Raw genomic sequence first — 23,093 nt, forward strand, 5'->3', positions numbered from 1 at the left:
TCTGGTTCCGACCCCCCTGCCATGGGCAGGGACACATGAAGAGGAACTTCTTTACTGTGAGGGTCCCAGAGCACTGGAACAGGCTGCCCAGAGGGGTTGTGGAGTCTCCTTCTCTGGAGCCTTTCCAGCCCTGTCTGGATGTGTTCCTGCATGACCTGTGCTGGGTTCCATGGTCCTGCTCTGGCAGGGGGGTTGGACTTGATGATCTCTGGAGGTCCCTTCCAACCTCTAACATCCTGTGATCCTCTGTTCAAACTTTGCATTATAATCAGATAAAATGCTAAACTTAATCATTGATGCAGTGAGAGATTTCCTTGATTTTCTTAATGATTTCAAGCATTAATTCAGTTTATTTCTGTGTTTATTTCTGTGTTTATCTTATCCCTGTGACCTACATTGCTGCACAAACGAAAGATTCATTAGGGTAAAACAAGAACTCCATCCCCATTACAGCAACTTCTCCCTGAATCCAGAGCCCTTGTGTGCCTCTCTCTCTGGCTCTATAAGCTGGAGAAAAATAGATGAGATTTGTTGTTTGCCCTAGGGTCTTCTGTAGCGATGCTTTTAGCCACTCACTTGGTTGCACAGCAAAATAAAAAGGTTAGCTGCTCAGGCACGTTGATTACATCCTACCTTAGCAATGCCTGGAATTTAGCTAACAAACTCCATGTGATTTTCAAAAGCTCCCCCATGGCTGAGCCAGTTTGTGTGTGAAGCTTCAAAGCCACTGTTCTGCTTCAGCCACTGTTGAGGTTTGGAACTGATATTTATGCATACAATGCTTCGGGTTGGAGGGGACCTCAAGGATCATCTAGTTCCAGCACCCCAGGGACACCTCACCCGAGACATAGGTTGTTCAAGGGCTCATCCAGCCTGCCCTTCTTAAAACCCTCCATGGATGAGGCTTCTAACACCTCCCTCAGTTAGAGGGCAGAAGGGCTCTGCAGAAGGACCTTGCCCAACTGGACAGATGGGCAGAGTCCCACAGGATGGCATTCAACAAATCCAAGTGCCAGGTGCTGCACTTTGGCCACAGCAACCCCATGCAGAGCTACAGGTCGGGGTCAGAGTGGCTGGAGAGCTGCCAAACAGAAAGGGGCCTGGGGGTGCTGATTGACAGCTGGCTGAACAGGAGCCAGCAGTGTGCCCAGGTGGCCAAGAAGGCCAATGGCATCCTGGCCTGCATCAAGAATAGTGTGGCCAGCAGGAGCAGGGAAGTCATTGTGCCCTGTGCTCAGCACTGGTTAGGCCACACCTTGAGTCCTGTGTCCAGTTCTGGGCCCCTCAGTTCAAGAAGGACATTGAGACTCGTGAACCTGTCCAGAGAAGGGCAACAAGGCTGGGGAGAGGCCTTGAGCACAGCCCTGTGAGGAGAGGCTGAGGGAGCTGAGATTGTTTAGCCTGGAGAAGAGGAGGCTCAGGGGAGACCTTAGTGCTCTCTACAACTACCTGAAGGGAGGTTGTAGCCAGGAGGTGGTTGGTCTCTTCTCCCAGGTAACCAGCACCAGAACAAGAGGGCACAGTCTCAAACTGCACCAGGGGAAGTTTAGGCTGCAGGTGAGGAGAAAGTTCTGCACAGAGAGAGTTGTTAGGCATTGGAATGTGCTGCCCAGAGAGGTGGTGGAGTCGCCATCCCTGGAGGTGTTGAAGAGGGGATTGGACGTGGCCATGGTCTAGTAGGCATGAGGTCTTGGGTGACAGGTTGGACTTGATGAGCTTTGAGGTCTTTTTCAACCTTGTTGATTCTATGATTATATATTTCCTGTTCTGTTAGACATGCAATCCTATTATCTGAAGAGCTTTGCACTGGTTTCTCTAAAAATGATGTTGCATAATAGATGATAATAGATGTGTGACCTGTAATCAGAATATTTGAGGTAAAGCAGCCTTATTTAAGCCCTTGCTCTTTTATTGTGTGTATTTAGGCTTTTACACATAGCGGGATTATGACTTTCAATTCTATGCATGCACATTTAATTTCCTGGCTTTGGAAGGCCAGTAGCATTCTGGGGTATATTAGAAGGGCTGTGGTCAGTAGGTCAAGAGAGGTTCTCCTCCCTCTCTACTCTGCCCCAGTGAGGACTCATCTGGAATATTGTGTCCAGTTCTGGGCCCCTCAGTTCAGGAAGGACCTCAGGGAACTGCTTGAGAGAGTCCAGTGCAAAAATGATTAGGGGAGTGGAACATCTTCCTTATGAGGAGAGCCTGAGAGGGCTGAGGGCTCTGTAGCTTGGAGAGGAAGAGCCTGAGAGGTGACCTCATTCCTGTTGATAAAGATGTGGAGCGTGAGTGCCCAGAGGCTGGAGCCAGGCTCTGCTGGGTGATGCCCGATGACAGCACAAGGGGCAGTGGTGGAAGTTGAGGCATAGAAAGTTCCATGGAAACATGAGGAAATGTTTTTTCCCTGTGAGGGTGACAGAACACTGGAACAGGCTGCCCAGGGGGGTTGTAGAGTCTCCCTCTCTGGAGATACTCAGCACCTGCCTGGATATGTTCCTGTGTGATCTGATATAGGTGCTCCTGCTCTGGCAGGGGGGTTGGACTGGAGGAGCTTTCAGGGTCACAGTATCACAGTATCACCAAGGTTGGGAGAGACCTCAAAGATTGAGAGTCCAAGCCCTGAGACTCTTTGATTCTGTGGGTTATTTTGACTCATTTTCCTCTCTGTCCCCTGGTGAAAGCTGGCTGATCCTCTTTCAGATCTCCATTTTTGACCTCTCAGGAGAACTAAGTAAGAAGTCACAAGTGGAAAAACAGAAAATAAAGAAAGAAATAACAATGGGGAAGAGAACAAAAATAAATGAATGGACCCAGGCATGGAAGTGTCTAAAGTGCTAGCAGGAGACTTGTGTGCCTTGGGCCCTCTCTGCTCCTTCAGTGAACTCCATACCTGGCATAAGAACATGAATTATTTGTGCCTGCTGATGTGTCAGCTTGAGAGTCTTTGCAGCCACATAGGAATTGCCTTGCTGACTGAGAAAAGTATTAACAAGTAGATGTTCACAGAATCACAGAGTGTTAGGGGCTGGAAGGATCCTCCAAAGCTCATCCAGTCCAATCCCCCTGCCAGAGCAGCATCACCTACAGCAGGTCACACAGGAACACATCCTGGTGGAATTTTAATATCTCCAGAGGGGGAGACTCCACAACCCCCCTGGGTAGCCTGCTCCAGGCCTCTGTCACCCTCACAGGGAAAAAATTCTTCCTCCTGTTTCCATGGCACTTCCTCTGCCTCAACTTCCCCCACTGCCCCTTGTGCTGGCATTGGGCATCCCCCAGCAGAGCCTGGCTCCAGCCTCTGAGCACTCCCCCTGCACAGCTTTAGCAACAGCAATGAGATCACCTCTCAGGCTCCTCCAAGCTCCAGAGCCCTCAGCTCCCTCACGCTCTTCTCATGAGCAAGATGTTCCACTCCCCTAATCGTCTTTGTGGCTCCATGCTGGACTCTCTCATGCTGAAGGGGTTGAATGGTTAATAGTACAAACTGTTCTCTAGGACAATGAAAAGAGGGCTCTGTTGTTAACAGTTCAGCATGGTTTAGTTGATTATGTGGTGTTGGATGATAGGTTGGGCACGATGATCTTGAAGGTCTTTTCCAACCTGCTTTGGTTTAAATGATTCTGTAGTAGTGTCGAAGTATACCTCACCAGCAGAATGTCATGCATGCAGTTCATGCTTCACAGTATGAAAAGCTGGAGCCTAAGGCACAGAGCCCCAGTTTTGTTTTGCTATGGTTAATTATAAAACCTGTCAGCTGGAGCGACACTGTAATGTCTGACAGGCAAATGAGCCACCGATGCTCCTGCAGCTTGGAAAATGTGTTTTGGTTATATAAATGAGGATACATTAAAAAATGAGTAGCTTGTGGAAGTGGGGGAAAAAAAAGATGATGCTCTACATCTTTGTCTGGAAAGACTTCACTAGAATCATAGTATTGTCAGGGTTGGAAGGGAGCTGAAGGATCATCTAGCTCCAACCCCCCTGCCATGGCCAGGGACACCTCACACTACAGCAGGTTGCTCACAGCCACATCCAGCCTGGCTGCAAAAACCTCCAGGGATGAGGCTTCCACCACCTCCCAGGGCAACCTGTTCCAGTCTCTCACCACCCTCATGGGCAAAAATTTTTTCCTGACATCCAATCTGAATCTACCCATTTCTAGTTTTTTTCCATTCCCCCCAATCCTATCACTCCCTGATACCCTAAAAAGTCCCTCCCCATATTTCTTGTAGCCTTCATCAGATACTGGAAGGCTACAAGGAGGTCTCCTCAGAGCCTTCTCTTCTGCAGACTGAACAGCCCCAACTCTCTCAGTCTGACTCCATGGGAGAGGAGCTTCAGCCCTCTGATTATCATTGTGGCTCTTTTCTGGACACACTCCAGCACCTCCAGTTCTTTCCTGCAATAGGGGCTCCAGAACTGGACACAGTGCTCCAGGTGGGGTCTCACCAGAGTGGAGCAGAGGGAGAGAATCACGTCCCTCAACCTGCTGGACACACTTCTCTTCACAGAGTCACAGAATCACAGAATCACCAAGGTTGGAAGAGACCTCAAAGATCATCAAGTCCAACCTGTCACCACAGACCTCATGTCCCAGGCTCTGGTTGGTTTTCTGGGCTACAAGTGCACACTGCTGGCTCCTGTTGAGCTTCTCATCCACCAGCACCCCCAGGTCCTTTTCTTCAGGGCTGCTCTCAAGCCAGTCCCTGCCCAGCCTATATCAGTGCCTGGGATTGCCCTGACCCAGATGCAGGATCTTGCATTTGGTCTTGTTGAACCTCATGAGGTTGTCATGGGCTCAGCTCTGCAGCCTGTGAAGGTCCCTCTCCTGGTCCTCCAGTGTGTCACCTGCACCACACAGCTTGGTGTCATCAGCAAACCTGCTGAGCCACTGTCCATGGCACCAACAAAGATGTTAAACAAGACTGGTCCCAGCACTGATCCCTGATGGGATCAATAGGTTGTATCTGTCTGCTTAAAGAACATACTGCAATTACATTTTAACCACTGCCATTTGGGTCAGTGTTGCAAAGCTAACAGAAAGGCATTTCTACATTCTAGCCAGTGCTGACAGAAGTGTGGTAGTGCACATTACTGGAAGTACAGAACTAGAGCCTGGCAGTTACACAGTATAAATGAAACTGTGGCTCAGGACTGTGACTCCATCAGTCATTTCAAACAAAAGACTTCAAGAAACCTCACCTGGACTATTGCATCCAGTTCTGGGCTCCCCAGTTCAAGAGGGACAAGGATGTGCTGCAGAGAGTCCAAGGGAGGGCTACAAGGATGATGAAGGGACTGGAGCACTGCCTGATGAGGAGAGGCTGAGAGCCCTGGGGCTGTTTAGTCTGGAGAGGAGAAGACTGAGAGGGGATTTAATCAATGTCTATAAATATCTGAGGGCTGGGTGTCAAGAAGGAGGGGACAGGCTCTGCTCAGCTGCACCCTGTGATAGGACAAGGGGCAACGGATATAAACTACAGCACAGGAGGTTCCACCTCAACACGAGGAGGAGCTTCTTCACTGTGGAGGTCACAGAGCACTGGAACAGTGAGTTTATGGAGTCTCCTTCACTGGAGACTTTCCATCCCTGTCTGGATGTGTTCCTATGTGACCTGTGCTGGATTCTATGGTCCTGCTCTGGCAAGGGAGTTGGACATGAAGATCTCTGGAGGTCCCTTCCAACCCCTAAAAGCTTGTGATCATCCTGTGGTGATCATTTCCTGTCCTACACCTAGAAGCCTAGGGAAACAGATGTGCCCTGCACCTTTCTTGGATGCTGATGTAGGCTGGGCTCTAGCAAACAGAAATCAGAAGCCACAAGGATGATCAGAGGGCTGGAGCTCCTCTCCTGTGAGGACAGACTGAGGGAGTTGGGGCTGTTCAGTCTGCAGAAGAGAAGGCTCCGAGGAGACCTTCTTGTGGTCTTCCAGTATCTGAAGGGGGCTACAAGGAAGCTGGGGAGGGACTTTTTAAGGTGTCAGGGAGTGATAGGACTGGGGAGAATGGATCCAAGCTAGAGGAGGGGAGATTTGGATTGGATGTTAGGAAGAAGTTCTTCCCCATGAGGGTGGTGAGAGACTGGCACAGGTTGCCCAGGGAGGTGGTGGAAGGTTTTTAAGGCCGGGCTGGAAGTGGCTGTGAGCAACCTGATGCAGTGTGAGGTGCCCCTGCCCATGGCAGGGGGGTTGGAACTGGATGATCCTTCAGCTCCCTTCCAGCCCTGACAACTGTGTGATTCTATGAGTCCAAACACCACAGTGGGGACACACTGCTAGCATCAGCCTCACTGACATTCGAAAACTAAGATGCCACATTCTAGCTCAGTCATCTCAGACAGACTCAGCTGCCAGTGTCACATGCAGTAAGGGAGAATCTAAAGCCCTAAAGGCTTTATTCAAAAGGGCAAAAGACCATTGAAGTCAGAAATCAGTTTGCAGCACTTGCAGATCACTGCTTATGCCTCACTATTGTCACTGTTTCTGCCTGATTTTATATTTACCATTTCAAAAGTACCATTTCTCTAAAATGTCAGTGATGAAAGCAGATTTCCACGTGAATCTTACCCTATTATTGCTCTCTTTTCACAGTAATTTAGACCTTAGTTAGCTCTGAACAGCAGCCTCACGTAGTCGTGCACAAAAACAGCAGAAGCCAGTTGGGGATTTTGTCATCAAGATCTGAAAAGAAAGAGGAACAGATTCATGGTTTCCAGTCTAAGGGAATAGCTGAGTAGTGATCTTGGTACACCAGAGGTACAGAATGGCTGGAGAGGGGGTACCCGCGTGAACCTCATGAGGTTCCAAACTCTGTTCTGTTTGGAATGTGCTGCCCAGGGAGGTGGTGGAGTCAATGTCCCTGGAGGTGTTCAAGAGGGGATTGGACGTGGCACTTGGTGCCATGGATTAGTCATGAGGTCTGTGGTGACAGGTTGGACTTGATGATCTTTGAGGTCTCTTCCAACCTTGGTGATACTGTGATACTGTGAGGTTCAGCAAGAGCAAGTGCAGGGTTCTGCACCTGGGCCAGAACAATCTTCACTGTCAATACAGGCTGGGGGAGGAGGTGATGGTAAAGAGCCTTGAGGAAAAGGACTTGGGGGTGCTGATGGATGAGAAGCTGGACATGAGCAGGCAGGGTGAGCTTGCAGCACAGAAGGCAAATCACATCCTGGGCTGCATCAAAAGCAGCATTGCCAGCAGATCCAGAGAGGTGATTCTGCCACTTTGCTCTGGTGAGACCTCACCTGGAACACTGTATACAGGTCTGGAGCCCTCAACAGAGGAAGGACATGGACCTGATGAAAGAGGTCCAGAGGAGGGCCATGAAAATGGTCAGGGGGTTGAATCACCTCTGCTATGAGGACAGGCTGAGGGAGCTGGGGGTGTTCAGCCTGGAGAAGAAGAGGTTCTGAGGAGACCTAATAGAACTTCCAGTACCTGAAGGCTGGAGAGAGACTGTTTGCAAAGGCCTGCAGTGACAGGATGAGGGACAACGGCTTCAAACTAGAGCAGAGCAGATTGAGATTGGATGTGAGGAAGCAGTTCTTTGCTATGAGGGTGGTGGAACACTGGAACAGGTTGTCCAGGGAGGTGGTTGTGGCTCCATCCCTGGAGATATTCAAGGTGAGGTCAGACAGGGCTCTGGGCAGCCTGATCTAGTTGGGGGTGTCCCTGCTGACTGTGGGGAGGTCAGACTGGATGAGCTTCGGAGATCCCTTCCAGCCTGGACCATTCTATGATATTTTATTACAATATTTCCATTTCAAGATCTTTTTTCCCCCCAATAGGATCAATACAATTATTGCACCATTTTGCCTGCTCTCTTCTAGTGCCAGACTTGAAACAGCAGTAACTTGGTACTTCGGTAACATCAGCACACTACCTGTTACCTTGCCATGATTCTCAACACTCACCTGTGACTAATAATGGTTTGCCACATTGCCAGCCCTCATTTAAGGCAAACTCTCCTATGAGGACAGACTGAAGGAGTTGGGGCTGTTCAGTCTGGAGAAGAGAAGGCTCCAAGGTGACCTAATTGTGGCCTTCCAGCGTCTGAAGGGGGCTACAGGAAGGCTGGGGAAGGACTTCTCAGGATCTCAGGTAGTGATAGGACTAGGGGGAATGGAATGAAGCTGGAGGTGGGGAGATTCAGGCTAGATGTGAGGAGGAAGTTCTTCCCCGTGAGAGTGGTGAAGCCCTGGAATGGGTTGTCCAGGGAGGTGGTTGAGGCCCTGTCCCTGGAGGTGTTTAAGCCCAAGCTGGATGAGGCTCTGTCCAGCCTGATCTAGTGTGGGGTGTCCCTGCCCATGGCAGGGGGGTTGGAACTAGATGATCCTTGTGGTCCCTTCCAACCCTGACTGATCCTATGATACTATGAAACTGAACTGAAGTCATTGGGCGGGGGGGAATTGATTTTGCTGCTGACAGGCTTGGTGGTTCAAATACAAAGTTCAGTTTGTACAATTAGAAATACATTTTCCCATAGGGAGAGGAATGCCACTTGCAATGATTTCCCCACCCCCCTGCCTTCGTGGTGCCGTTTCTTTCCCTTTACTCAGGGGGTAAAATGTGTTCTCTGTGTAGTACTTAGAGAGAAAATATTTGTATTTAACTTGGAAAGCAAATTGGGTACACAATAGGAATCCACAGAGCTGGCAAGGGGATCTGCCTGACTCTGAGCAGTCTGGAAGAGGTCTTTGCCTGTGGCTAAAGAGAGAGATTAAAGAAGAGCATAATTAATGCTAGCATCTCCCCTGCTAACACACACACACAGTGACAGTGCTTGCACTGTGTGCTTGTCACAGTGCAAGAGTGACCTTTACAGCTTGCTCAACATGTTGGCTGCATTGTGCATATCACTGTGCTGCAACGTGTCCAGAGAAGGGCCACGGGGATGAGCAGAGGGCTGGAGCTCCTCTCCTATGGAGTCAGACTGAGAGAGTTGGGGATGTTCAGTCTGCAGAAGAGAAGGCTCTGAGGAGACCTCCTTGTAGCCTTCCAGTATCTGATGAAGGCTACAAGAAATCTGGGGAGGGACTTTTTAGGGTGTCAGGGAGTGATAGGACTGGAAAAAAACTAGAAATGGGTAGATTCAGATTGGATGTTAGGAAGAAATTCTTCCCCATGAGGGTGGTGAGAGACTGGCACAGGTTGCCCAGGGAGGTGGTGGAAGCCTCATCCCTGGAGGTTTTGAAGGCCAGGCTGGAAGTGGCTGTGAGCAACCTGCTGTAGTGTGAAGTGTCCCTGCCCATGGCAGGGGGGTTGGAACTGGATGATCCTTGAGGTCCCTTCCAACCCTGACAATTCTGTGACTGTGATTCTGTGTGTTGGATATGAAACTGGATTTTGTTCTCACTGTTGTCCCACAGAGGCAGCTTGTGACAATGCATCTGTATTCTGCTAATTCTCTTTCTCTTCCCCTTGGCTACCAGTTTCACAGATCTGAGTGCTACATTCATATGTGTCTGTGGTTTGGTTGGGTTTTTTAAGTGCTATATTCTTTCATATGTATGTGGTTCGGGTTTTTTAAGTGCTATATTCTTTCATATGTATGTGGTTCGGGTTTTTTAAGTGCTATATTCTTTCATATGTATGTGGTTTGGGTTTTTTAAGTGCTATATTCTTTCATATGTATGTGGTTTGGGTTTTTAAGTGCTATATTCTTTCATATGTATGTGGTTTGGGTGTTTTAAGTGCTCTATTCATAGGTATGAAAGGACATTTTAGAGAAGGTGGTGCGGGGCTCTTCTCACAGGCCATTAGTGACAGAAAGAGGGAATAGCCTCAAGCTGCCACTGGGTAGGTTTAGACTGGACATTAAGAAGCATTTTTTCCCAGCAAGAGTGGTCAGGCATTAGAATGTGCTGCCCAGGGAGGTGGAGTCACCCAGCCTGGATGTGTTTAAAGGAAATTTGGATGTGGTGCTTGGGGATATAGTTTAGGGCTGACCCTTGTAGAGTAGGCTTCTGGGTTGGACTTGGTGATCCTGAGGGTCTTTTCCAACCTGAATGTTTCTGTGATTCTTTGATGTGTTTTGGGTTTTTTTAAGTGCTATTCTCATATGTGTCTGTGTGTTGGGGTATTTTAAGTGCTGTTCTCATATGTGCCTGTGTTTTGGGGTATTTTAAGTGCTATTCTCATATGTGTCTGTGTTTTGGGGTATTTTAAGTGCTATTCTCATATGTGTCTGTGTTTTGGGGTATTTTAAGTGCTATTCTCATCTGTGTCTGTGTGTTGGGGTATTTTAAGTGCTATCCTCATATGTGTCTGTGTGTTGGGGTATTTTAAGTGCTATTCTCATATGTGTCTGTGTTTTGGGGTATTTTAAGTGCTATTCTCATCTGTGTCTGTGTTTTGGGGTATTTCAAGTGCTATTCTCACATGTGTCTGTGTTTTGAGATAATTTAAGTGCTATTCTCATATGTGCCTGTGTTTTGGGGTATTTTAAGTGCTATTCTCATATGTGCCTGTGTTTTGGGGTATTTTAAGTGCTATTCTCATACGTGCCTGTGTTTTGTCTCTCTTTAAGTGCCTTGCTACATGGGAGTCGTTCCTAGCATCTCAAGCAGTGCATCTTCATGTGGAAGAAGACGCTGAAGATAAGCCTTGAGTAATCTCTCTGCTTGATCTCTTCTGCCTTTTCCATGCAGTTCCTCCCAACCAAAGAAATGCTTTGTATGAGATCAGATACACTCTTAAATTTAACTGCTATAAATCAGTGAAATGCAGGAAATCAGCTTACTGAAAACTCAGGTATTCCAGTCCTGAAGTACAGTTGGGAACGTGCTCTCTATTGCTTTCTACTGCTTAGCTGTGATTTTGCATATTTTTATGCAGGTGTTTACATACAGTTGTTTTTCATAAGTATTGCATAATTTGGATATAAAAGTATTTTAAATATGTAAAGATAGCTCCATTTTAATAAAAAGTTTACAAAGGAAAGCTTGTCTTCATTCTGTATCCCAGCCTTTAACAAGCCTTTGGTACTTTAGCGTGCCTCTTGGATTTGCTTTGTTAAGTCATTTCCTGGTCTTGTCAAATTGCTTAACATTTATTACAGGCTCACAGGATGTTAGGGGTTGGAAGGGACCTCCAGAGGTCTTCAAGTCCAGCCCCCCTGCCAGAGCAGGACCATAGAATAAAGCACAGGTCGCACAGGAACACATCCAGACAGGGCTTGAATGTCTCCACAACCTCTCTGGGCAGCCTGTTCCAGTGCTCTGTGACCCTCACAGGGAAGAAGTTCCTCCTCATGTTAAGGTGGAACCTCCTGTGCTGTAGTTTCCATCCATTGCCCCTTGTCCTATCCCAGGGTGCAACTGAGCAGAGGCTGTCCCCTCCCTCTTGACACTCAGCCCTCAGATATTTATAATCACAGGAACACAGCCTCTCAAGGAGCTCTTTAGGACTATTAGGATATGGAAAGATGCTAAACCTGTTCTGTGAGAGCCCTGCTGCTTTAAAGGACTGTTCATTCAGCCTGCAGTATTTACCTATCTGTTAAATAACCTCAATTTCACATTTCTTAAAGGATAAAGAAAAACCCTGACAGTTCATGAACCAGGTTGTTTCTACAATGACAGAGTGTCAGTCACAGCACTGATCTTGGATGCACTGATTCTGGATGCATTCCTGTGCAACCTGTGCTAGATTCTATGGTCCTGCTCTGTAAGGGGTGTTGGACTCAAGAGATTTCCAGAGGTCCCTTCCAAGCCCTAACACCTGTGATCCTGTGATCCTGCCAACACAAGAGCTTCCAGCTGAGGTTTGCAGGACCATACATTTACTCCCATGGCTGACCCTCCTGTCATCCTGATTTCCTCCCTCTTTGGACAGCCAGTGTGAAAGAGAAAGGAATAAGAAAGGAAAAGAGAGTTTTGCATTAGAATGATTAGGCTGATTCACTCATGCAATATGCAGCAGTGTTCCAGTCATTGAATTATTCCACCCAAAAGGTCTGTCACTGCACTTGTAATTCCTGCTGTTACACAATTTCACAGAACCACAGAAACATTCAGGTTGGAAAAGACCCTCAGGATCACCAAGTCCAACCCAGAAGCCTACTCCACAAGGGTCACCCCTAAACCATAGCCCCAAGCACCAAATCCAAACCACCTTCAAACACATCCAGGCTTGGGGACTCCACCACCTCCCTGAGCAGCACGTTCTAATGCCTGACCACTCTTGCTGGGGAAAAATGCTTCCTCCTGTCCAGTCTAAACCTGCCCTGCTGCAGCTTGAGGCTGTTCCCTCTTCTATCACTAACAACCTGTGAGAAGAGACCAGCAGCAACCTCTCCACAATCCTTTTCAGGTAGTTGTAGACAGCAATGATGTCTCCCCTTAGCTTCCTTCTTTTCAAACTAAGCAGCCCCATCTCCTTCAGTTGCTCTTCATCAGATTTGTTCTCCAGGCCCTAAATAGTAACAATACCAAGACCTAGGCTCTTTACTGTGATATGATTTAATATGCATATTTAATGAAGAGATCTTCTGCATTTGAAGTCATTCACCAGACATATCTGGTAAGTGTAAAGTGGTTAGAAATTTATTCTCCAGGCCCTTCCCCAGCTTCCTTGCCCTCCTCTGCACTGGCTCCAGCACCTCTACATGTCTCTTGGATTGAGGTGCCCAAAACTGAACCCAACACCCATAGAATCACAGAGTTGTCAGGGTTGGAAGGGACCTCAAGGATCATCCAGTTCCAACCCCCATGCCATGGGGCAGGGACACCTCACACTACATCAGGTTGCTCACAGCCACATCCAGCTTCATCCAGGGATGAAGCTTCTACCACCTGTTCCAACCTGTTCCATTGTCTCACCACCCTCATAGTGAAGAACTTCTTCCTAACATCCAATCTGAATCTACCCATTTCTAGTTTTGCTCCATTCCCCCCAGTCAGTCCTATCACTCCCTGACACCCTAAAAAGTCCCTCCCCAGCTTTCTTGTAGCCCCCTTCAAATAGTGGAAGGCCACAAGAAGGTCTCCTTGGAGCCTGCTATAGACTGAATAGGCCAAACTCCCTCAGCCTGTCTCCATAGCAGAGTAGCTCCAGCCCTCTGCTCATCCTCGTGGCCCTTCTCTGGACACATTCCAGCTTCTCCAGGTCTTTTCTGTACTAGGGGCTCCAGAATTGGACACTGCTCCAGGTGGGGTCTGCACCAGAGCAGAGTAGAGGGGAAGAATCACCTCCCTCAACCTGCTTGCTGTGCCTCTCTTGCTGCAGCCCAGGCTCTGGCTGGCTCTCTGGGCTGCAGTGCACACTGCTGGCTTATGTTGAGCTTCTCATCTGCTCAAGGTGTGGCCTCACCAGAGCTGAGTACCAGGGGACAGTCACCTCCCTGCTTCTGCTGGACACAGCATATCTAATCACAGCCAGGATGCCATTTGCTTTCTTGGCCATCTGGGCACACTGCTGGCTCCTACGTCAAGGAGGCTCTAGACGCCATGGAACTAGAGACTAAAGATGATCAAGTTGAGTGCCTGTGGGTGAGAGTTAGAGGGAAGACCAACAGGGCTGACATCTTGGTTGGAGTCTGTTATAGACCACCCAACTAGGATGAAGAGGTTGATGAATTACTCTATAGGCAGGTAAAGGCTGTCTCAGGATCACTAGACCATGTTCTTATGGGTAATTTTAACCTGCCTGATGTCTGCTGGGAACCCAACACAGCAGAAAGAAGCCAGTCTAGAAGGTTCTTAGAGTGCATGGAGGATAGCTTCTTATCCCAGCTGCTGAATGAGCCTACCAGGGGTGAGGCTTTGCTTGATCTTCTTTTTACAAACAGAGGATGGCTGGTGGGAGATGTGGTGGTTGGAGGCTGGCTGGGGTGCTGTGACCAGGAGATAATTGAGTGTTCAATATGCAGTCAAGCTAAGAGAGGCAGCAACAAAACCTCCACTCTGGACTTCTAGAGGGTGGACTTCAGATTACTTAAGGAACTAACTCAGAAGGTACCTTGGGAAACAGCCCTTAAAAACAAAGGGGTCCAGGAGGGCTGGGCCTACTTCAAGGAAGAACTGTTGAAGGTGCAGGAATGGGCTGTGCCAATGTGCCAGAAGATGAGCTGCTGGGGCAGACGGCCAGCCCGGATGGGCAACGAGCTTCTGGGTGAATTAAGGGGGAAAAAGAGGGTGTGTCATCTTTGGAAGGAAAGAGAGGTAACCCAGGAAAGGTGTAAGGATGTTATTAGGTCATGTAGGAAAACAATTAGAGAGGCAAAAGCCCACTTAGAGCTTAGACTGGCCTCTGCTGTGAAGGACAACGAAAAATCCTTCTAGAAATATATTAATGGCAAAAGGAGGGGCAAGGACATGGAGGGGAATATTGTGACAAAAGATGAGGAAAAGGCATCATCATCATCAGCAGCAGCAGCATCATCATCATCATCATCATCATAATAATAATAATAAACGACCAGGTTGGAAGAGACCTTCAAGATCATCACATCCAACCTATCATCCAACACCACCTAATCAACTAACCCATGGCACCAAGCACCCTGTCCAGTCTCCTCCTGAACACCTGCAGTGATGGTGACTCCACCACCTCCCCAGGCAGCCCATTCCAATGGGCAATCACTCTCTCTGTATAGAATTTCTTCCTAACATCCATCCTGAACCTCCCCTGGTGCAGCCTGAGACTGTGTCCTCTTGTTCTGGTACTGGCTGCCTGGGGGAAGAGACCAACCTCTGCCTGTTTACAACCTCTCTTCAGGTAGTTGTAGGCAGTAATAAGGTTACCCCTGAGTCTCCTCCTCTCCAGGCTAAGCAGCCCCAGCTCCCTCAGTCTCTCCTCATAGGGCTTGTGTTCCAAACCCCTCACCAACTTTGTTGCCCTTCTCTGGACTCGTTCCAGCAAGTCAACCTCCTTCCTAAACTGAGGGGCCCAGAACTAGACACAGGACTCAAGGTGTGGCCTAACCAGTGCAGTGTACAGGGGCAGAATGACCTCCCTGCTCCTGCTGGCCACACTGCTCCTGATGCAGCCCAGGATGCCATTGGCCCTCTTGGCCACCTGGGCACACTGCAGGATCATGTTCATCCTACCATCGACCAGCACCCCCAGGTCCCTCTCTGCCTGGCTGCTCTCCAGCCACTCTGACCCCAGCCTGTAGCACTGCATGGGGTTGTTGTGGCCAATGTGCAGAACCTGGCACTTGGATGTGTTCAATCTCCTGCCCTTGGCCTCTGCCCATCTGTCCAGCCTGTCGAGGTCCCTCTGCAAAGTACTTAATGCCTTCTTTGCCTCAATCTTCAATAGCAGGATAGGTTGTCTGCAGGATAACTGGCCTCCCAAGCTGGCAGATGGAGTCAGGGAGCAGTGTAATTCTGCTGTAATCCAGGAGGAAGAAGTTTGAGACCTGCTCAGCCACTTGGATCCCCACAAGCCCATGGGGCCAGATGGGATCCATCCTAGGGTGCTGAGAGAGCTGTCAGAGGAGCTGGCCAAGCCACACTCCATCATTTTCCAGCAGTCCTGGCTCACTGGCGAGGTCCCAGAGGACTGGAAGCTGCCAACGTGGTGCCCATCCATAAGAAGGGCCGGTTGGATGAGCCAGGGAATTCCAGGCCTGTCAGCCTGACCTCAGTGCCAGGCAAGATCATGGAACAGGTCATCCTGAGTGCATTAACACAACACTTACAGGATGGCCAAGGGATCAGGCTCAGCCAACATGGATTTAGGAGGGGCAGGTCCTGCCTGACCAACCTGATCTCCTTCTATGATCAGGTGACTGCCTGGTGGATGTGGGCAGGTTGTGGATGTAGTCTACCTGGACCTCAGCAAGGCCTTTGACACCGTCCCCCATAGCAAACTGCTGGCCAAGCTGTCAGCCCATGGCTTGGACAGCAGCACTCTGAGCTGGGTTAGGAACTGGCTGGAGGCTGAGCCCAGAGAGTGGTGGTGAATGGTGCCACAGCCAGCTGGCAGCCAGGCACCAGTGGTGTCCCCCAGGGATCAGTGCTGGGCCCCATCCTGTTCAATATCTTTATTGATGATCTGGATGAGGGCATTGAGTCCAAAGGGATCCTGGGGTGCATTCAGAGGATTGTGTCCAGCAGATCCAGGGAGGTTCTCCTCCCACTCTGCTCTGCCCTGGTGAGGCCCCAGCTGGAATATTGCATCCAGTTCTGGGCTCCCCAGTTCAAGAGGGACAGGGATCTGCTGGAGAGAGTCCAAGGGAGAGCTACCAGGATGCTGAAGGGACTGGAGCACGGAGAGGACAAAAATGAGAGGGGATCTGATCAATGTCTATAAAATATCTGAGGGCTGGGGGTCAGGAGGGAGGGGACAGGCTCTGCTCAGTTGCACCCTGGGATAGGACAAGGGGCAATGGATAGAAACTACAGCACAGGAGGTTCCACCTCAACATGAGGAAGAGCTTCTTCACTGTGAGGGTCCCAGAGCACTGGAACAGGCTGCCCAGAGAGGTTGTGGAGTCTCCTTCTCTGGAGGCTTTCAAGACCCATTTGGATGTGTTCCTGTGTGACCTGTGCTGGATTCTATGGTCCTGCTCTGGCAGGGGGGCTGGACTTGAAGATCTTTGAATTTCCCTTCCAACCCCTAACATCCTGTGAGCCTCTTAAGATGGGGCAGAGCTGAAGGGTCATGACATGCAGTGTCTTTTCCAGCACTGAAGGCAGCTGCTGCTTGTAGGAGGCATGAAAGAACAACATGGCTGGAATATGCTCTTTTCCCATTACATGCTTCCCACTGTTTTATTTCTCAAACATCAAAGTTTCTATCAATATGTTATTAATAGCACTCAATGCCTTTCTCTGGGATTTACTCTTTTTTTCCCCCTCATCTAAGCCTCTATTTTCTACCAAGCTGAACATCAATGGATTCCAGTTTGATCTGCAGGAAAAAAATAGTCAGTTGGTTATGTCTGTTATTTCCTAAATCAGCTAACCAATAATTTCAGGTAATGCCCTCAGCCTCTTGGATTGGAGAAAATCACAGGATCACACAGGCTCACAGGATGTTAGGGGTTGGAACAACCTGCAGAGATCTTCAAGTCCAACCCCCCTGCCAGAGCAGGACCATAGAATCCAGCACAGGTCACACAGGAGCACATCCAGACAGGGATGGAAAGTCTCCAGAGAAGGAGACTCCACAACCTCTCTGGCAGCCTGTTCCAGTGCTCTGTGACCCTCACAATGAAGAAGTTCCTCCTCATGTTGAAGTGGAACCTCCTGTGCTGGAGTTTATATCCATTGCTCCTTGTCCTATCCCAGGGTGCAACTGAGCAGAGCCTGTCTCCTCCCTCTTGAATCACAGCCCTCAGATATTTATAGACATTGATTAAATCCCCTCTCAGTCTTCTCCAGACTGAACAGCCCCAGGGCTCTCAGCCTCTCCTCATCAGGCAGTGCTGCAGTCCCTTCAGCATCCTTGTAGCCCTCCCTTGGACTCTCTCCAGCAGGTCCCTATCCGTCCTGAACTGGGAAGCCCAGAACTGGATGCAATATTCCAGCTGGGCAGAGTAGAGGGGGAAGAGAACCTCCCTGGATCTGCTGGGCACACTGCTCTGAATGCACCCCAGGATCCCATTGGCCTTCTTGGCCACCAGGGCACATTGCTGTCCCACGCAGAACTTGTTGTCCACCAGGACTCCCAGGTCCTTCCCCACAGGGCTGCTCTCCAGCAGATCACCTCCCAGCCTGTACTGCTGCAGTTTGTTCTTCCTTCCCAGCTGCAGGACTCTGCACTTAACCCTTGTTGAACCTCATTATGCTCCTCTCTGCCCAGCTCTCAGTCTGAACAACTCCTCCCTTTTTTCTCTTCGCTGTGTCACTCAAGGGTTGACAAACCTCTAGTGTGCTTACCACGCACTGCCTCCTTTCCCAGAGGGAAAGCCATAACTGAGTATCATCTTGCACATCTGTGCTCATTGTTAGTGCTTTTCCTCTATGCTTTCCAGTTCTGCTGCAACTGCTATTTATAATGCAGCCCCATCAGAAATGTACATAGTGTCATAATGATAACTTTGATTTTTGCCATCGTTCTTCCCTTAGCAATTCCCTGTTGATTTTTCAAAGTACCACTGAATTCTGTGCTGCCATTCCACAGAACTGTCCACTAAGAGGTATTTTGAAAGTTACTAAATAATTTAACTTCCAGCAGTGTGTGTGTGTATATATATAGGAGAATTGGCTTTTCCCCAAGTGAGCATTAATTTGCATTCATTAATACTCAATTTTGCCTGCTGTTTTTAGCTCCTAATCTCCCAGTTCTGTGTGGTCCTACAAACAGGTTTCCAACAAGGCAGGCATTGGGAACTCTGAGTACCAGATAAGCAAAAGTTCAAGGAATGGAGCCTGGATAAGCTTACCAGGAAGAATATGAATCACAGGATCACAGAGTGGCCTGAGCTGGAAAGGGCCTCCAAAGGTCATCCAGTCCAACCCCCAGTGCAGTCAGCAGGGACATCCTCAACCAGATGAGGCTGCCCAGAGCCCTGTCCAGACTCACCTTGAATACCTCCAGAGATGGGGCCTAAACCACCTCCCTGGGCAACCTGTGCCAGTGTTCCACCACCCCCATCGTGCAGAACTTGTTCCTAGCATCCAATCTAAATCTGCTCTGCTCTAGTTTGAAGCCAATGCCCCTCGTCCTGTCACTGCAGGCCTTTGCAAACAGTCTCTCTCCAGCCTTCCTGTAGCCCCCTTCAGGTACTGCCAGCCTGCTATTAGGTCTCCCCAGAGCCTCCTCTTCTTTAGGTTGAACACCCCCCACCTCCCTCAGCCTGTCCTTGTAGCAGAGGGGCTCCAAGCCCCTGAAAATTTTTTTGGCATTTTCTGGACCTGCTCCATCAGGTCCATGTCCTTCCTGTACTGAGGGCACCAGACTAGGATGAGGTCTCACCAGAGCAGATCAGAAGGGCAGGGTCCCCTCTCTCCAGCTCTGGCCATGCTGCTTTAGATGCAGTCCAGGATGCCATGGGCCTTCTGTGTTGCATGCTCACCCTGCCTTCTCATGTCCAGCTTCTCATCCATCACCACCCCCAAGTCCTTTTCAACAGGGCTGCTTTCTATCACCTCCTCCCCCAGTCTCTATTGATAGCGAGGATTGTTCTGGCCCAGGGGCAGAACCCTGTACTTGCTCTTGTTGAATCTCATGAGGTTCACCTGGGTCACCGCTCCAGCTTGTCCAGGTCCCTCTGGATGCCATCCTGTCCCTCTGGTGTATCAACAGCACCACACAGGTTGGTGCCATCTGCACACTGCTGATGGAGCACATGATCTCACTATGTCATTGATAAAAATATTAACCAGCATAGATCCCAGTGCAGACCCCTGTGGGACACTACTGTCACTGCTCTCCATCTGCACTTCAAGCCAGAGACTGTGTCAAAGGCTTTGCAGCAGTCCAAAACAGATCATATCCAAAGGTTGTCCCTTATCTACTAAAATATTCACTTTCTCACAGGAAACCACTAGGCTGGTCAGGCAGGATATGCCCCTAGTAAAGCCATGCTGACTGCCTAGGAGCACCTCTATGAGGACAGACTGAGAGAGTAGGGGCTGTTCAGTCTGGAGAGGAGAAGGCTTGGAGGAGACCTAATTGTGGCCTTCCAGTATCTGAAGGGGGCTACAAGAAAACTGGGGAGGGACTTTTTAGGGTGTCAGGGAATGATAGGACTAGGGGAATGGAACAAAACTGTAAGTGGGTAGATTGAGACTGGATGTTAGGAAGAAATTCTTTCCCATGAGGGTGGTGAGACACTGGAACAGGTTGCCCAGGAAGGTGGTGGAAGCCTCATCCCTGGAGGTTTTTAAGGCCAGGCTGGATGTGGCTCTGAGCAAGCTGATGTAGTGTGAGGTGTCCCTGCCCATGGCAGGGGGTTGGAACCGGATGATCCTTGAGGTGCCTTCCAACCCTAACGATTCTATGATTATACAGAAGGAAAAAGTCAGTTTGATAAGAACACACTTTCTGTGCTAGTGCCTAGGGTCTGTAAACAATTCATTGCTTCCTTTGGGGCCTGTAAGCAATGCTTTTTTTTCCTTAGGGCCTGTACACAATGCATTGCTCCCCTTAGACTGGAACCCAAGAGACAAGATCTAAAAGCTTCACAGCTACCCAATGTGGGAGGTGTCAGTAGTGCAGATTACCAGGGATAAAGGTAAGTCTGAGATGTTTCTATGACTCTCTGGCTTGTTATGGGTAAGACATCAGTGGTTCAAAGCACTGAATGATTGGCTTGGTGCCAACTCCATCCAGTGACAAGTGATCTGTGGCAGGACACATGTCTAAAGGAAAAAGAAACAGTTGTAGGCATAAAAAACCCCAAAGAGCTCCTGGCCCCTTTCAAAAACATTTGGTCTTCAGAATTTCTTTCATTTGCCTGATGGCTGTGAGCAGGATCTCACTGACAGCATCATACCGTACAGATAATGCTGGCATTGATTAATCATGAAATCAACCCTCCAGCAGGACCTTTGCAAGCTAGAAGGAATATCCAGAACTTCTCTTTCACATGCCAAACTCCCACTTTAATACTACAAGCACTGCAATCTGTTGCACAAACTGTCCCTTGCATCTTCATGAGGAAGGGATTAAGATGATGTAGCTTCTCTGATGTGTTTTAAGCTTGCTCAAAGAACATGGCCAAATAAACCTTCTTAGACAAATGGAGGAGCTCCTACCTGCTAGCAGGCAGAGCTAAATCCAGTGACTAGAGGATCAAATTGTACAGCTTTAGCACAAAGCACCTGGCCAGCAAAAAGATTCATGAAGTGCTGCAGAGCTTTGAAGCTTTTGTATGAGCCAGTTACAAACTCTTGACTGGCTTTCTGTTACCTTGACTCTAGCCCTGCCATAGCTGTGGAAGGAGATAAGCCTGATGCAATCTCACAGAGGCAGCATATTGAACACAAAGTAATTAAATGCTGGCCAACAAACTGAACTTGAAACTCCTTTGAGAAACCAACTCTGCTGCTTTCCCAAGCTGCACCAACATTTGGGAGCACAGAGGAACAGAGGTGAAAGATCATCTGAACGTGAAGGGGCACAGCCACAGATTTTCAGTGCATTTGGGAGGCTTTGGGTAGGAGACACAATTAAATGAAGAACTGTAAAGGGATGTCCTTATTTAGAGTATAATCAGAAAAAATACCAAACCCCATTGCATTCATTTTCCACCAGGAGTACTGTGTGCAGGTCTGGAGCCCTCAATATAGGAAGAACATGGACCTGATGGAGAGGGTCCAGAGGAGAGCCACAAAAATGATCAGGGGTTGGAGCAGCTCTGCTACAAGGGCAGGCTGAGGGAGCTGGGGGTGTTCAGCCTGGAGAAGGAAAGGCTCTGGGGAGACCTAATAGCAGCCTGCCAGTACCTGAAGGGAGCTACAAGAAGGATAGGAAGGGTCTGCTTACAAAAGCCTGCAGTGACAGGGTGAGGGACAACGGCTTCAAACCAGAGAAGAGCAGATTGAGATTGGATAGCAGGAAGAAGTTCTTCACTATGAGGGTGGTGGAACACTAGAACAGGTTGCCCAGGGAGGTGGTTGAGGCTCTATCCCTGGAGATATTTAAGGTGAGACTCAATGAGGTCCTGGGCAGCCTGATCGTGCTGGGGATGTCCCTGCTGACTGCGGGGAGGTCAGACTGGATGACCTTTGGAGGTGCCTTACAGCCTGGACCATTCTATGATTGCATGATTCTATGAGTCTATGACTCTGTGATTCTATAAATCTCCATTGTTGGGCTGAATCTCCAATTGCTGGTGTGTGTGTGTGTGTGTGTGTGCAAACATAACCCTATAACAATTATTCAGAACAAAAAACCTGCAAGGCTGTGAAGATTTTCCTCAGGAGTTTCTCACTCTGGTGATACAGGTTTGTGATTTGGGGTAGAGTGGTAGAGCTATTTTACGGGAAGGCTGCAGGACCACAACTCCAGCTCCATAAAAGGGCCAGTGCAGGGCCACATGCCCATGAAGGTGGCAGCTGACATTGAGCTCACTCCTCTGTGTGGACAGTTGCTCAGGGTAAGGCACATTTCAATATTCATTTTAGTTGTGTGGGTTTGGGTTTGTTTTGTTTTTATATTTTAAACTAAATAATAGAACCACAGAATTGTCAGGGTTGGAAGGGACCTCAAGGATCATCTAGTACCAACCCCCCTGCCATGGGCAGGGACACCTCACACTACAGCAGGTTGCTCACAACCACATCCAGCCTGGCTGGAAAAACCTCCAGGGATGAGGCTTCCACCACCTCCCTGGGCAACCTGTTCCAGTCTCTCACCACCCCCATGGGGAAGAGCTTCTTTCTAACATCCAATCTCAATCTATCCACTTATAGTTTTGTTCCATTCCCCCCAGTCCTATCACTCCCTGACACCCTAAAACGTCCCTCCCCAGCTTTCTTCAGATACTGGAAGGCCACAATTAGGTCTCCTTGGAGCCTTGTCTTCTCCAGACTGAACAGCCCCAACTCTCTCAGTCTGTCCTCATAGGGGAGGAGCTCCAGCCCTCTGCTCATCCTTGTGGCCCTTCTCTGGACACCTTCCAGCACCTTCAGATCATTCTTGTACTAGGGGCTCCAGAACTGGACACAGTGCTCCAGCTGGGGTCTCACCAGACTGGAGTAGGGGGGGAGAATCACCTCCCTTGCCCTGCTGGCCACATTTCTCTTGACACAGCCCAGGCTCTGGTTGGCTTTTTAGGCTGCAAGTGCACACTGCTGGCTCCTGTTGAGCTTCCTGTTGGGGTTGAAACCAGTCCCCCCAGACTGGGGTCTGGGGGTGATAAGCCAGAGCCAGAGGTGAAACCAGCAGCCCGGCTGAAGTGCATGTACACTAATGCACGAAGCATGGGCAACAAACAAGAGGAGCTGGAAGCCTTGCTGCAGCAGGAAAGTTATGATGTAGTTGCCATCACAGAGACGTGGTGGGATGACTCACATGACTGGAGTGCTGCAATTGATGGCTACAAGCTCTTCAGGAGAGACAGGCAAGGAAGAAGGGGTGGAGGGGTGGCCCTGTACATCAGGGAGGCACTAGATGCCATTGAGATGGAGATTAGGGACGATCGGGTTGAGTGCCTGTGGGTAAGAATTAGAGGGAAGGCCAACAGGGCAG

General features: G+C 49.1%; 1 protein-coding gene across 1 annotated transcript in view; it reads left to right on the forward strand.

The window, feature by feature from the left end:
* Positions 1–10,933, forward strand: part of SNX7 (sorting nexin 7) — a 61,846-nt gene extending 50,913 nt beyond the window's left edge. Inside the window, exon 9 of the mRNA XM_068169187.1 lies at positions 10,531–10,933. Coding sequence (XP_068025288.1) covers positions 10,531–10,611 — 81 coding nt within the window. The 3' untranslated portion in view covers positions 10,612–10,933. The remainder of the gene's footprint in view (positions 1–10,530) is intronic.
* The last annotated feature ends 12,160 nt before the right edge of the window (positions 10,934–23,093 follow it).

The sequence above is a fragment of the Melanerpes formicivorus genome, unplaced genomic scaffold (assembly GCF_026170545.1).
Source record: "Melanerpes formicivorus ecotype bairdi unplaced genomic scaffold, bMelFor1.0.p_v2 SCAF_169, whole genome shotgun sequence".
NCBI lineage: Eukaryota > Metazoa > Chordata > Aves > Piciformes > Picidae > Melanerpes > Melanerpes formicivorus.